The sequence below is a fragment of the Callorhinus ursinus genome, unplaced genomic scaffold (assembly GCF_003265705.2).
Source record: "Callorhinus ursinus isolate GAN/ISIS: 27379988/994484 unplaced genomic scaffold, GSC_fseal_2.0 scaffold35, whole genome shotgun sequence".
Taxonomy (NCBI): domain Eukaryota; kingdom Metazoa; phylum Chordata; class Mammalia; order Carnivora; family Otariidae; genus Callorhinus; species Callorhinus ursinus.
Window position 1 is genome coordinate 15,888,860 of NW_027397097.1, and position 16,233 is coordinate 15,905,092.

Genomic DNA, 16,233 nt, shown 5'->3' on the forward strand with positions numbered 1-16,233 from the left:
ACAGAGCACATTAGCTTCTGGCACTAAAGGCTACCACAGTATGGAAACAAAAGAGAGTAGAGTATGGGGTTTCCCAAAGCTGGAGGGCCTGTGGGTCTTATTTCCTTGAACCTCGGGGGTCCTGATGTCCTTCAAGCTGCAGCTGTGCAAGGCAACTACCATAGTATGCAGAGGTGAGTGGCTGTGCAACAGCTTTAGCCTGTGACCACTGTGTGCTCAAATGACACCACCTGGGGCCTCAGGCCTCCTGCATTCATGGGGCCATCTGCAGCCATCCAGCCCAGTTTGGCTTTCTTAAGAAGCTGCTTTACCTCTTCAGAGGTTCCCAGACCCACCAAAACAGTAATGCTCCATAGGCAGCCACAGCCACTCATTCTGACCTTGAACTATCCCACCTCACCTATCACGGACCTTGTTCCTCCTCCTTCCCTCTTCTCCTCTCTTCCTGTTATGTTCTTCCTTCAATTATGGTCTCCAACCAGACACAGGACTCAATTCTTCTTGGCCTCCACCACTGGCCCACTTCCCCACTCAGGTTCTCTTCTCTCCTTCCTGGTTTGATGTCTCCCCTATTGCTACTTGGGGATACATCCCTCCCTTTCACCTTAGCCCCAGGATCTCACCTCCAGACTTGAGCACTTAATTCTGATGGGAAGAAATGGGGAAGAGAGGGTGTCTGACCCCCCTAACATCATCATGCTCAACAACCGGGGAGTCAGTCAAACACACATAATCTGATCTGTTTCATTGAGATCAATGAGAGACACACAGTATATCTCAAGAGAATGAACGCATAATATATATCTAAATTAAGTATAATTTTAGTAACCCCTATGCATCTCCAATGGGCTAAATACCACATCCTGACACTAAGAAGAGAAGAAGAAAGTAGGAGAAAAGTCTCACTCCCTTGGTACGGAAAACAAGAAAGCAATAGTAAAATTAATAAAACGGTTTAAGGCAGAAGTAGAATTATACCACCAACACCAGAGGCAAGTACATCAGAAGACATTATTCTACCAAAGATGCTAATGTAGCACTTCCTCTGAGTGGGTTGATGGGAACTCCACTTCAGAGGCAAAACCAATGAAATAAATGCTTCCCCTGTGGAACGCAGAGAACGAAGAGTCCCTCAGATCTATAAACCATCAGCTAAGTGGATGCAAATGTGTTTACAGCCTTCCTTCTTTGAAGCTACAATATTATGAAATGTTTACAGGGTTAGGCCCCATTATAAAAATTCACTCCTTTGAAGATGACCACTGCAGTGATAGGACACAGTGAGTTTCCCAAGATCAAAGTCTTGGGAAACCCATGGTATAAAACCAAAGATCTTTTACAATTCTGCAAGCACTGTAAGACTCAGCCTCCCAAGAATTCTCATTCTGGAAAGCTTGTTTTCATCATTGGATTTTCTATGATGTTCATAGTTTCGTGATTATAGTCATAGCATGTGACAGATGGCTTTGCCCAGATGACACCAAAGAATGTAGAAAAAACAAGAGTTGGTTCACTGTGGTATTCATGCTGCTGATTCTTTTAAAACTTCACCTCTTTAAAAATCTTTAAATAGCTTTTTACCTAGACGAGTGACTGATACTGGGTGGAATTAGCCAAAAAAAAAAAAAAAATCATTCCTATAAACTTCTGACCTTCTATTTTCCTTCTCCAGGAATCACGGTCCATAAAGACAAACGAGGACTCAGCAAAGGGAAAGACGAGCCTAAGTTTTCTCAAAAACAAGCAAAAACAAAACAGAGGAAGGAAATTCTCATCTAGAAAATACACTTTCCAAACGATGAATATTCTTTCCATTTTCAGTGTAAGGAGTTATTGTTTTTCCAGGGGACTGAAGGAAAACATGAAAGAAAAACAAGGCCCTTGGACTCCTGTAGGTGTTAAAATAGGGTCTTGCCCAGTCTTTGTGATGGGGGGAGAGCAGAAATGCCAGTTACCGCATGGGAGGCTGGGTGATGTCCCCATAATGACAAAAATTCTGGCTAAGGTGACCATGTTTAGCTAGCTAAGGGCCAGTCACACCAATATGCAGAGGAAAACACTTAAAATAAAGCCATCCCAAGTTAGTAATTCCTTGTGTTTCCCCCAGTGCCAAAGTACTCCTTATGGAATTTCATGTTTTGAGAATTCCTGCACTTAACAATAATTTTCCAACGTTTAAGACATACAATGTGTAAACCAAGCAGAATTTCTGATCCTGGTATAAGATAACCAGTATTAATAGTTTTAATCTGTTTAATTCTAGGCAAAGACAAAGGAATATAATATCCTGATTAAGCTGTGTAAATTCCCAATGGATAAATATTAGGTTTCCATTGGTTTTTCTGGGATACTTACAATAAATCTTGGACTCCTACTGCTATGATGGAACTTAAGCAATTCTGGAACAGATGCAGACTTCTGCTTCCTTGGCACCTCTCATGTCTGTGTCCACCTCACCATCACCATATCAGGCCCTCCTCATCTCCTGTATGGGAATGAATTCCTTCTTAACTAGTCTCCCTGACTCTGCTCTTGAGCCCTCCACAGGCCAGAATGAACCGCCCACTGCTCGAATCCCCTAGTGTCACATTCGAGTGTCCCCCTCCCTTCAGGACGAAGGTCAAACTCTTCAGGCAGGCAAGAAGCAGCCCCAGACCCCCACCCAGCTGTGACCCCTGCCTTGCTCTCCAGCCTCAACACCCCACACACTCTGTCCTTCAGGATCACCGCACTTCCTCACATGCCATATGCCGTTTGCCATATTTACTTGGGACACCTTTCCCCCACCATGTCCACCCAGGGAACCCCTTTATATCTTTTAGATATTTGCACTGACACACCAAAAACATTAAGTAGTTACCTCAGGAGAGAGGTCAGAGCAGATTTCCCTTTTTACTTTATGGAACACATTATTATAATATAAGGATCAAAGGTCATCCACTTTAAGAAACTTCACCCTTCTTTCTCCCCACCAAGGTAAAAATTACTTGGACATTGCTAATAGCATATTTTTAATGTACTATAAAACCTATCATACTGCATTACATTTATGAGGTTTTAAGTCTGAACCCTAAGTTCCTTGAGGGCAAGGATTGTGACTGATGCAACTCATTATTTTTCAAACCCAATGCTCACTTGGGCTCTCTGGGCCCCGGTCTCCCCCACCTAGAAAACAAATGCCTGCCTCACAAGGTTTTTGTGAGGATCCAATGAGATGACCCATCAGGAAGCACTTCATAAGCTCCAAAGGTAAGACACCAACCTTCTTCTTCCTTATTATTGAGATGTGCTGAGGAAGGGTAGGAGGTGTTGCAGTAAATGGGGGGCAGCTGCATGGAGGGTAGGCAGCATGACAGGGAGAGCTGCAGGATGGAGTCCTGGCAAAGTTGAAGGAGAAGGACACAGGGTCCTGTCTCATCCATTCCACCTTCAAACTCCGTTTCCAGTCCAGCCACTTCTGTCCTCTGCCCTGCCACCTCCCACATGCCAGCCCCATCTTTTCTTGCTCCCATGGCTTCCGCAGCCCCTTCTGATCTTCCTGCTTCTACTCTTGCCCTCCAAGCTGTTCTCCACCGAGAGATCTTTCATTAACGTAAATCCAGTCACATCACTTCCTTGCTTAGAACCATTTAAGAGGGTCCTGCTGTACTGGGAACGAAACCCGGCCCACAGACTCCATGGCCCTGATGCTCTGGCCCCCAAGTCCTCTCCACCCTGATTTTAGGCAGCCCCCCACTGCCCCCACCCTTGCTCATCGCACTCCTGCTGGAGTGTGTGTTGTCGGAGCTCAGAACCTTCCAGGACAAGCGGCCTGCTGCCTCCAGACTGAACGCACTGTTCCCTCTGCCCAAAACACTCTTACCCTGGTTTCCTCTCCTGCTGCCTCCTCTGAAGTTAAGGACCTTTGCAAATATGATCTTAAGAGGTCTTCCCTTCACTGAAGTCAACCCTCTGTTGTTTCCTCACACTGGACCCTGCTCAATTCCTCTCCACCACCAATAACCGCCTGTATATTTCTGTTCCTTGACTTGCTATCTTTCTTGCGAGAGAGCTACAGGAAAAGCTTACTTTCTTCACAATTTTTTCTCTGCTTGGCAAGAACATATGTAAAGCATCTATAAGAGTACCTGACTGGGTAGGCATTATGTGTTTATTCTTATTATTTCTAATATTATCATTCCAGCAATTATGAGTTCCAGAGGAGGCAGCTGACTCTGTGTCCAGTTGATTGGTAGAAGGTCACAGAACACCGAGCAGCTCAGTCAACAAAGGAACAGCTGAGGATGCTCAACCCTCCAGGCCAGGCAGGTTCCTGGAGGCAGGGTGGTCCCTCTGCTCTGCAGGCCCTCCCTCCCAGTACCTCCTGGCAGGCGAGCCCACCCCCCCACACACACCCATGATCATCTCCCCCAGACATGGCCAGGCGGCTCCCGAGGCTCCTGAGATGCAAGGAGAAGCTGCTGCCGGCTCCTGGAGTGTGAGAACAGTGGAAATCTTTCAGCTCTGATGGGTGGATTTCAAAGCCTGTTTCTAAAAATGGCTGTTAATAGGTTGGGTTTTTTTTTTTTTTTCCACACCTACTATATCTGTGCCTGCTTTATCAGGTGGCAACGGCATTGCTATTCACTGTCCTGTGACCTGAAGAGATCTTACTAGTCAAAACAAATAATCATGGGGTGGAAAAGACCAAAAATAAAAGAGATAAGAAGGGAGAGCACGATGGGAGGGTAAGCTTCCTGTCAAATGCTTTGTCTTCATGATTGTGTTACTGCAGAGGAAAACACAAAACCTGAAATGAAGGTGGGAGTCAGGAGCAGGTCTATTCTTCAGAAATGGACATCCAAGGAGTGACAGCAGGAACTGTGACAGCAGATGGTTAGATTTGCAACATATGACAATGTTCAATATTAAAACATCTCCTTTCTATGGAGAGACTGGAAGGCACGCCACGTTAAGTCGATGAGGCTGATTCAGGCACTATTTTAGGAGGGCAGGCAAAGTGCTACCTTTCAAAGGCAGCAGGTCTAGGACACAGACACCATCCAAGAAGGGCCAGGGTCACCCTCCTCAACTCACTTCCTGAGCAGGCCGTCTGGGCCTCTGAAACCTTACCTGTCAAATCATGGTAATGTGTTAGGACATTTGTCTGCTCAAGACGGAGGGCTGGACAAGATGACCTATTAACAGTCTTTGGAGGAATGCTCCAATAGAGGGAGGATGCTCATTTAAAATATTTTCATGCATGTATTTATTAATTACCCACAGCAGAGTGTATGGAGACAGCAGGACTCTCTTATACTCCCTGCCCAATCTGGCCACCAGCTCAGTGAAGTGTGCCATGCCTAATTTAGCTGGATTTGAAGCAACATTTTAACTTTTATGCTAAACACTGTAGCCGATGTTCTCTTGTCTTGCTGTCTTGATACCATAATCTCCCGAGACTGAGCGTGCTATACTGACAGATAGAAAGACAGAGACATGATACATAGACACACTGGCAGATAAACAGATCAGCTAAATTTGGATTTGTTTTTCACAGTCAGTTTTTGAAACCTAGGTTAGGATGTGCCAAAATGTTGGGACAAAGTCCCAGGATTCCTGCAGGGTATGAAGGTAGCCACTCCCTTCAACCCTAGTTTCAACTTCCAGAAGTACCAGCTCTTCAAATGGTCTGAGTTTTCTGCTGCTGCAGACATTGTTATTCAAGTTTCTTTCAGACAAACATCTAGAACACCCAGCTTAAGCTCCATTGAGTACAGAGAAATTATCATTTCTCTACCCAACATGCCTCTTCCCTGACTTATTCCTCTCGTACCGAACCTCTGCCAAAATCGGATGTATCCATGCCTATGGAAAATGAGTCTGGATCTCCTGATCTTCCCTTCTCCTTGGGACTGGATGCTCTAAGAGGGCAGGTCCACACCCTATAGTCTGATGCCTTGTGTTAGGAATGGAGCAAAAGCTTTAGAAACATGGATTGACTGAGAACAAACTGAGCACTTACAATGTGCTTGACATACATTATTTCATTTAATCATTAGAGCACCCTTGTGAGGTAGGTCTATTTTATTATCATCCCCATTCCCGGATGAGAAACTGAGGCTTAAAAATGAAGGAGCCTTTCCAAGCTCCCAAATCTAGTGAATGACTGAGCTGGAGCTGGAACCTTGGGTTTTTCTGAGTCCGAATCCCTAGCTGGTAGGTAGCCTGAGTGCTCTGCTGCATATGACCTAGTCACAGGCCATGCCCCTGGGAGGCCACACGCAATTGATTTGAGCTGACTACATTCCTTCAACTTCCAAAACCCTTTAACCTGCTGTTAGTTACAGCAGGCCTGAATCTGACGTCTTTAAAACCGTCTCAAGGACGAGAATAAAGAATCTCATAATAAAGGTGCTGTTCTTTAGATGAAGTACATCTGGCCCAGCATCAGGGCAGGAGACTCTCAAAAGCAATGGATTCCCAAAACTTCTATGACCAGAATAAAAGATTTCTCTTGGCTTTCAAAATCCTCCAAGTCCCATGGAGAATCTAAATATAATTTATATTGTCATCATCTTTTTAGAAGAGATGGCCAATGGGGTTGTATGCTATCCATCTTCACCATAGTGGTTTCTGATCAGTCCAGGAGGGAAGGGGAAAGGGATTCATGTAACTAATTGTTATTGAGGGTACACTTTGAAGAAGCCATTGTGGCTGGCCATGCAATGCCTGAGACGTGGTCCTGGCTCTGAAGATGACATCAAGATGGAGACAATCATGCATACCATGAATGTCTACTGAGACCAAATGTGGAAGAGAGCCATGACTACATAAGCAAAATGCCCAAGGAGTGGAAAGAATGAATGAGTCACTTCCATGTGGCTCATCAAGGAAGGTGGTGTGGCAGAGGTGGCCCCAGAGAGCATGAGTACCTGTGTGCCTCCCATTACACAGACCTCCTGAATTGAACTTCCTGCTTACTAACCGGTTCCACCATCACCCCTCTTACACTATAGGCTCCTTGAAGGCCAAAGAAGTGTTGTATTCACCACTGGGTTTCCACTGCCTAAAAAAGAATAGATAACGGAGCAAATGTCGATTGAATAACTTTGATAAACAAACGAGTCTTGGGAGAATTACACACACTTAAAGGGTGAAGAGAAGGCATCCAGTGATCCTTAAAATTCTCTCCAATTCCCAGAGTCTGATTTAACAGAGCCGGTGGAAGTGCTAACAGTCTGTCAGAGGCCCATGACAGGGAATGGCCCAGAGCATCAGACTCCATGTGCCAGTCTCAAGTGTGAGGGCACTCGAAGCCCGGAAGTGGCTGTGCATCATAGTCGGGGGGGACATGGACCTACAACCAGATTGCCTGGGTTCAAGACCCAGCTCTGCCATTATGACTGTGGGCGAGTTAGCTAACCTAGCCAACTTCCTGTGCCTCAGTCTCCTCATCTATAATATAACAGTGTACTGCACAACATTGTGGTTTTATATGAAATGAGTTAATGCATCGAAAATGCGTAGAACAATTCTGGGCACACTGCATGTCCTAAAAAAATGCTAGCTCATATCATTATTACTTAAGTTCCTTCCACAAGGCATTCCCCTAGGGAAGGAAATTCGGAATGGTAGGAATCTGGCTTGGAAAACTCACTACCTCCTTCAGAAACCAGAGAAAGAGGGAATAGAGGCTGTCTACTGTGAGTGGAGACCCAGCTCCACTTTAGACGTGAAGGCAGCTGGCTTCCTTTCTCCTTATTGGGAAAGTCATGGGATACCTCAGTAACTTAGGAGGGATGCAAACTCGTGCAGAGGGTAGCTCCCTCCTTCTGTTTTCGAAAAGAACAAAGTAAAACAAAACAAAGGAACTCACAGAGTCTGCTCCCTCCAGAGTTCCACACCTCCGGGGAGTATGTTTCAGGATCACTTGTGCTATGGGCATCATGTAGCTCTACTACCCAACAAGAGTGCAGAATCCAGACACAATGCTTTAAAAAAAAAAAAAAAATTCTCAAGTTGCTAATCATTCAATTCAATTCTATAGTCCCTCCAGCTTTCAATAAAACTTCTAAAAGCAAATGCAGCTTTGATTTTCTCTTATTCAAGTTCCTCAAAGCTGACAATCTTTCCATCAAAAAATCCCTCTCCTCAAGTGACTGGGTGCATTTTACTCTTTACTTTGGTCGGAACTGTGCTGTTAGCAGGCTGCCTGGCAACCATTTGGGTACAGAATGAATGCATGTTTTTAACCACTGACCTCAGCACCCCAACAGGAGGGTATCCCTCAGATTTTCATCACACCGGCATAGAGCATCTTTTGTGCTCTGCATCAGACAGGCAGTCGGACACCACCCCAAAGGATTTTCCAATGTACTTTCTACACATCAAAGTGAAGGTCTGGAAGCAAACTATAGTCCATGTCTTTGCAAACAAAAGTGCTGCACATTAGTGATCCCTTTGCAAGGGCCATATAAATGAAAGGCCTTTTTCTCCCCTCTCACTACAAAACTGGCATTTGGAAAGAAGAGGGTAAATGATAAAGAAACCTTTGGTAGAAATGACAAAAATGTAAAGTAAAATAAAGCCATAACCCCAGAGCTTACAAAGATCCAAGAGGACCAAGAGAAGCTGGAAACAGGGAGACTGGGGATGAGCCAGAGAAAGTATCCACAGACATTCCACCTTGAAAGCCCAGAGTAGATTGGCTTAGATGCCAGCTGGCCCAAGTCTGAGCCAGACAACATGTATTTCTGTATGGGATGTGCCCTTCAGCATCGCTTCGCTATTTCCATGATCTAGATTTTGCTGTTTACAATCATTTTTAGAACAGGTGGCAGGGTTCCTGTGTTAACATTTTATTACATGAAAATAAACACACTGCCTCTAGAAGATAACTAATGGTATGCAGGCAAACCTTGAAATAAGACTATTTTATGGGGTTTCCACAGAATACAAATGTCACCCATGTGAGATGAGTGAACTTCCAAAAGTTGGTCTGAATGTTATTTACTTGGCCCTAGTGATCTGCAATCCAGATAGAGGTGATCCTGGGCATACCAACACTGCATAGGGGGGCCTTGGGGGAGGAAAGGCACAGGGTGAAAGACGGGGGCTTTGGTGAAAAGGGAGGTGAAAGGAAGGGATGAGAGGAAGGAGCCTCAGCAGATGTGTCTCTGAACCACTCACTCATCCAATAACTGTTTACTGAGCGCCGAATACGGGCCAGGCATTGTTCTGAGCACCTTGGATACATCAATGAACAAATAAATCAAAAATGCCTGCCCAAATGGAGCTTACATTATAGTGGGGAAAGGCAAACAATAAATTAAGAGATCTATTCGGTAAGGTAAATAAATAATACACTAGGAAGTATCAAATACCTGGCGGGGGAAGTAGGCCACATTAAGGAAGACCAAGAAAATTGCAGGACATTCACAAGTGCATCTGGTGGGGCAGAGTGGGTCTCCCTGAGAAAGGGAGAAGTCTTGAAGAAGGTGAGGGAGTTAACCATGTGGCTCTTGAGGGGACGTGTGTTCAAGGAAGGGGGAATAGCCCATGCAAAGACTTGAGGCAGGAACATAATTAGAGTGTGTGAGGAACAGCAAGGAGGCCAGCTAGCAGCGAGTGAGGCTGAGGAGCAGCAAAGATGAGGTCAGAGGGGGTCCAATCAGGCAAGGTATTCTAAGGATTCTGACTTAGTGGGGTTTGAGCAGAAGAGTGACATGGTCAAACAGTTTTAAAAGGATCACACTGGCTGTTGTATGCAGAATAAACAAGAGGAGCTCAGCGGGGAGCAAGGACAGCAGCTAGGAGGCCCCTGCAGTTACCCAGCCAAGAAATGTCAGTGGCTTAGGTCAGGGTGGGACCCATGGTGAGCAGGGGCTGGATTCCAGACCTAGTCTAAAAATAGAGCAACAGAACTATTTGGGGGACTGGATATGGGGTCTGAAGGAAAGAGAGTAGTTGAGGATGTGTGCCAGGTTTTAGCCTCCCAAGAGGTGGTTATGAGAATCAAAAGGAAGATGACAGGAAGGTGGTAGACCAGTGAGGAGTCTCCTGCAAAATCTAGACATGAGATGATGAAGGAGTGAACAGGGCTGGTAGTAGAAGGGATGTAGAGAAACAGATGGATTTTATTTTTTTTTTTAAGATTTTATTTATTTATCTGAGACAGAGACAGAAATAGTGACAGAGAGCATGAATGGGGAGGAGAGGGAGAAGCAGGCTCCTCACTGAGCAGGGAGCCCCACGTGGTGCTTGATCCCAGGACCCTGGGATCATGAACTGAGCCGAAGGCAGATGCTTAACCAACTGAGCCACCCAGGCGCCCCGAAATGGATGGATTTTTAAATTTGGGATAAAATTGACAGTAAAAACATTAAAGTCTCAGAGAAGCATTTTGTGGCAGTTTCCCCAATATCCAGTCTCTCTTTCCTTAGTAGGTATAGCAATGTTAGCTGTGCATATGGATCCCTGGCAAAAGGTCACATTTCCCAGGTTCTCTTGCAGCTAGCTGTAGCCTATGACCAAGTCCTGGCCAGTTGACTGTGAGTGGAAATGATGTCAGCAATGTTCAAATTGTGCCCTCCCAAGGCATTTCCCCTTTCTTCTGGTTTCTGTGTGGAATTGACAGCAGAGGCTAGGGCAGCCATCTTGGACCATGAAACATAAGATGCACACTGAGGATAGAGAGCAACAACATCAAGCCACACACTGACCTACAAATTGTCTACCTAGGCTTGTTGATAAGAGAGAAACACACTTCTATCTTGTTTAAGCCTCCGTATTGGGGTTTGCTTCCTTACAGCTGCCTAAACTTTGGACAACCTAATACAAGTTCTGTCAGTCATTCTAAGCACAAAGCCCTGACACCAAATGCTATCAATCCCATGAAGTCAGAACTGTAGTCAACAAGGTAGGATTTAATTCCAACCTGCCTCTGCTTGTTTGCTCTTAAAATATTGGAGCAATATTTGAGCTTCAATGCCCTGAGTCACTGCACAAGAGACTCCAGTGTAGTGAACTCATGCTTCATGGAAATAGTGTTGACTTAGTAACCCATTGCTTCTCTGTCAGTCAGGGGGGCCCAATTCAACATCCTGTCCGAAGCAGAGGTCTCACGAAGACACCTTATGCTGTCTGCTTTGGGGGCAGAAAACAGCATCACCAACAGACTTCTAAATCTCCGTACCATCCAGCCACCATCTCCTGATCGATTGATGAGCCAAGTGTGGGACAGACTCCCCTCGTGCAAAGGAGGTAAGATCAAGTTCTAAGCCGGCACCAAATAAAAACACATACTTTAACCAAAGTCATGTCCTCGCTGTGTAAGGATCTAACAACTCACCACTGCATACAGAAGAGATGCAGCTGAAACCCGAGCCACCTCAGATGTGCGGCCAATGCTGCAGCACTGGCCACTGGACCTTTACACGTTCAGTAACCTCCAGGCACCAGGTCCACGTAGGAAGGCGGTGGTCTACAGGGTCCTGCAGTTCTGAGGCCCCCTGCATGAAACGTGCTGGCGCATAATCACGGTGATCTGACATAGCACTGTTCTCACTCGTTCTTTCCCTATCAAGCTCAAGAGAAAAAACTGCAGAGAAGCAAGTAGAGGGGTGGTGGAAGGCAAAAATCATTCTTGGCATGTGGGTCAAAGGAGGAAGTTGATGCACTCCAAGAGATAACAGACTCCTTCAGTGAAATGCCCCTTAAGGGGCATTATCTTGGGATAAGGGCCAAGTAGGTATAATTCCTCCAAACAGGCCATTGGTAGGTATTTTTCTAGACAATGAGGGCATCAGGCTAACTGTAAAGTAGTGGCACTAATATTAATAAAGTTGAGAGCAAAGGGGTTATGACTCGATTGAGGTCATTTAAAGGGCAAATATTCATTGAGCATCTCAAGTCAGACATAGAGAATATCATGTGTCAAAACTGTCTGCATGGTGCTCAGGGTCTAGTGTGGAAGACACACCAGCCAGCCCTTATAACAGGGTGCTCAGGGCCAAAAGGAAACAAACACAGAGCAATAAGACAAGTGTGTGTGGGGGGGACTCAAATCTTGTTTCAGGAGCAGGGAATAGGACAGCCCTTCCCAAGAGAGGCTATAGGTAAGTTGAGGCCAGAAATAGGTTTGAGGACCCATTTGCTACCTGAATAGAATGGGGATGATACCTGCCTATGAAGATACCCCAGTGAAATGGGGTTCATCATTGCCTATTTAATGTAAGTAAAATATGGCTGATATCTTGTAATACATAATCAAAGATCTGCTCTGTTGCCACAGTCAACACGAATAACAGAAGACGTCCTATACTTTACAACCCTGTACTTACTTATTTTATAACTGCAAGTTTGCACCTCTTAATCTCCTTCACCTATTTCACCCATCCCCCCACCTTCCCCGCCTCTGGCAACAACCACACCTGAAACTAATATATTATATGTCAACTCTATGTCAATTTAAAGAATAGTTAAAGATTAAAATTAAAAAGAATCTAGTAAACACATTCCCAGAATGTAATGCTAATTTTCATGTTCATAGCCTTGCTAGATCCTTCAGGAACTACCCTATGCCAGCCACAAACACATGAAACTCAGCCTCTGCCTTGGAGGCGCTCACAGTCTAGCAGAAAAAAATCCACCTACAGACCCGCCCTCTAAGTACAGTTCCCTTCCAAGCTGCCCTTCTCTTTCTTCCTCAGGGATAACCTCAGTTGTTCTGTTTAACTCAGCAATTTTCCCCGGCTGGCTGATGGAAAGAGCCAAGCTTCAAGCCTTCCCTGGAGACTCTCAGAGTGCTGGAGGTCAGTGGGACAGCAAGAGGGGGGGACGCTCCAGAGGGAAGTGAAGGGCGTCCTCAACAGCTCCCTGCCCTGCTGCTCCCTCCACTGCTCCTCCCCCTGCTCTCCCCAGGGGTGAACAGGGATGCCATCAGGCTCGCCTCACCCCAGACCAGCATCAACTGACTTCAGGGACATACCAAAACAATCTTGAGCATTACGAAAGGGTCAGGTCCCCTAGATTTATGGACAACGTCCCATTTATACTATTTAGAAGGAAAAAAATATATTAGGGACGAGGAAAGAGTGCTTTTAAGGAGCCATAAACCTAGGGCTAAAAAAGACATTCAAGCCCCCCCTTTATTCTTTTTTAGCTGGTCACAAAGCAGTAAGTGCTGATTGATAATATGCCAGTACTTTTAGGGCAAGTATTGTCAAAACGACTGGAGTTTATAGTAGGAATTTATTGTTTTGCTTTCCAGCACCAAGCCCTTCTTCATCTGACGACAGGACGCAGATTTGCTGTGGAGGAGCCACATCCCCTTATTCCAAACCAGTTGGAGTGGCCCTACCTCAAACTTTACCTTTAATTCCAGGGGTGAGCCCTGACTGGCTTAAATTATGGTAATTGGTTTGAGAATAGGAAGGGAATTCAATCAGAGTTGATGAGACAGAAGGACTCTTTCTCTGAGGCTTCAGAGCAAGAATCCCCCCCTCCCAAAGAAAGTGTCTTTCTATCCTTGCACAGTGTGGTGTGAGAAAAGGAGATAGGAGATTATACCAGCATTGAAGTGAAAGACTCCACTGGCTGGAGCCTGACATTGTAGAAGCAGAACAGAGCCAGAGAGAACCTGCATCCTTAGAGATGCCATCTGGACTGCTTGGTCAAGACTTGCCTGCAACCCTTCCTCTAGATATTTAAAGAAGGTTTTTGTTAGTTAAGCCAGTTTGAGTTGAGTTTTCTAACATTTGCTACCAAAGCAATTACAATTCATAAAACACCTTAAGTATTCCAAAGTAGTAATATACAAAGGACTTAGAGTCTCTTTTGGGGGAGCAAGGAGTAGTGCAATAAGCAGAGCGTGAAAGATTTTTTTTTTCCTTAGCTTCTTCTATTAATTCTGTAGAAAATAATCCCAATACTTAGCATCTGTATAATTGTTCCTATTTCTCAAAAACACATTTTCCACATGTATTTCCTCACTTGAATTTCACAATTCTGAGTCAAAGAAATTATTAAAAATTTTTATTTTGTCGTAATTACCTATTTATCAAGCACTCTGTATAGTTTAAAATACTATTTCAAGTTCAGTAATTCATTTGATTGTCACAATAACCAGATGAGGTAGGAATGGCAATTCTGTCATAATATCCATTTTAGGCAGGAGAAAGTTGAACCTGAATATCTACCTGAAAGTAGATATTAAATGAGATGCCCAAGTTAATTTGAGGTGTCGGGAGACAGGCCTTAAATCCAGGTCTCTTGCTTCCAGGGTTTTAACTCCAGTAATACGAAACTCTACTCCCAGAATCTTAAGCACCACTTTCTGGATTCCAGTGGCAGGGCCAGAACTAACTAGCTGGTGACCTTGAGCTAGTCCCCTTTGTTTTGTTTTCTCATCTGTAAAAGGAGAGATTTGAATTAGGATCTTTGATGCCCCATCAAGGTCTAAAAGTTCTGTAATTCTAGCCTTCCCCCTCCCCCCAGCTCTCAAAAATAATCTTTTTCTCAGAATAATAATTATAGCCTTAGCTGACATTTGTTCTCACTGGGTGTCAGATACTGTGCTAAGAACTCTGCCTCCATTTTCTCTTTAAATCTCACAACACACCGGGGACAACTGTCTCTTATTTACAGATAAGAAAACGTGGGCTAAATGAACTACCCACGACCAACAGAATTAGTAAGACTCAGGGGGAGCTCTGACCACAGGCCGTACTGGCCAAGAGGACCTTGACCCAGTCTTTATTGTTCTTGTGGAAGAAATAAGGCTCCCTGCATTACTCGTCACCTCTTTCCACGCAGAAGAGGGGTGGGGAGGGGAGAAAAAAAAAAAAAAAGCCAAACCAACTCACATCAAGCCTCTGCAAGGCAAAACTGAAAGGGCGCCTGGGAGGATCCAACCCAGACCCAGGGGGCGGGGCGCCCCTCCCCGCCAGCCACAGGACAGCGGCATGGGCCACCTTACCCCCGTTACCTTGTTGAGATGCGGGTTCCTGGTGACATCGTATCCGCGCTTCTTCAGAGGCACGGGGCGAGCCGGGCCGGATTTGGAGTGGCAGCCTTGGGCGGGCGCGGAGGGGGTCCAGCGCGGGACGCCGCCACAGGCCCGGCCCCGCTGGAGCGCCAGTCGCGCGCCCGTGCCCAGCGCTGCGCCCATGGTCCTTCAGCAGACCTGGCACCGGGGAGAAACCAAGGTCAGGGACGCCTGACGGCCCACAAGGTGCCACGCGCGCCGCAGGGCACCGGGTCTGAGCCCGGAGCGCGTCCTCGGGGAGAGGGCAGCGGGGCCTGAAGGGTGAAACGCACCAGTCCGCCGCCCCTCCTCGGCGGCCACCTGAGCGGCTCTCCCGTCTATAGCTTGAGGTGCGCAGGCCTAGCCAAGCCCCCGGCAAAGCGAAAGCAAGCCCAGGAAGCAGATCGGGTGCGGGTGACCGCCCGCGTCACCCCCGCCCCCATCCCCGCGAGGAAGAGGCCACTGCGTGGCGAGGGGCCCCCGAACCTCCACCCTCGCTCGGTGGCTCGCCTGGATCCCTCCTTCCGCAGCCCACCTGTGCTGCTCCCAGAGCTGATGTCGCAGGCGGGGCGAGGCGCTGCGGTCCGCTGTTCCACTCCCGCCAATGGCTGCACCGCACCCGCGGCCGCGGGAGCGCAGGGCTTAAGCGTTCTGGAAAGAGAGGTCCCCAAACCCTTGTTCGCAGTGCGGGACTTCCCCTGAAGACGCGCGTGGAGCGCCTCGTAACCGTGTGCACGTGCCTCCCCAGGGACAAAATGAAGCTCAGAATGCCTCCTGAGCGTCTCCATCTTGACCAGCTGAAAGCACGGAGGGTGTTAGCGTTTAGGCAGTAACATGCCCCCTACTCATTCAGCTTTGCTGGAAGGCCCTCGCTTTCGGATTCGAAGTTGAAATCCTCAGACACTCAGTGCTCAGTGTTGCTTTGCACTGCACAGTACAATAGCCATTAGGCACATGTGGCTCTATAAATTTGAATAAATTAATTTAAATGGAATAAGATAAAAAAATCCAGTTCCTCAATCACACTTAGCCTCATTTCAAGTGCTCAAGAGCCACTGGCACATAGCAGCTTGGCATTGGATAGCACAGATATGGAACATTTACATCTTTGCCGGAAGTTCTAGGGGACGTCACTGGTACAGGGTCCACAGTTGCCAAAAGGGCTCCTGGGTACCCTTTGGAGCCAGGCATGGATTGCTGTGGACAGACAAGGACCTGAGGTCCAT

General features: G+C 46.3%; 1 protein-coding gene across 5 annotated transcripts in view; it reads right to left on the bottom strand.

The window, feature by feature from the left end:
• Positions 1-15,684, bottom strand: part of ME3 (malic enzyme 3) — a 221,933-nt gene extending 206,249 nt beyond the window's left edge. The window contains exons 1-2 of one of the 5 annotated variants that reach the window (XM_073879843.1): positions 15,543-15,684; positions 14,969-15,166 (exon numbers count right to left, since the gene is read on the bottom strand). In XM_073879843.1, coding sequence (XP_073735944.1) covers positions 14,969-15,151 — 183 coding nt within the window. In that variant the 5' untranslated portion in view covers positions 15,152-15,166; positions 15,543-15,684. Of the gene's footprint in view, positions 1-14,968; positions 15,240-15,300; positions 15,502-15,542 lie in introns of those variants that run through there. The other 4 variants (XM_073879841.1, XM_073879842.1, XM_025894401.2 and 1 more) reach the window with 4 other exon arrangements.
• Between the last annotated feature and the right edge of the window lie 549 nt (positions 15,685-16,233).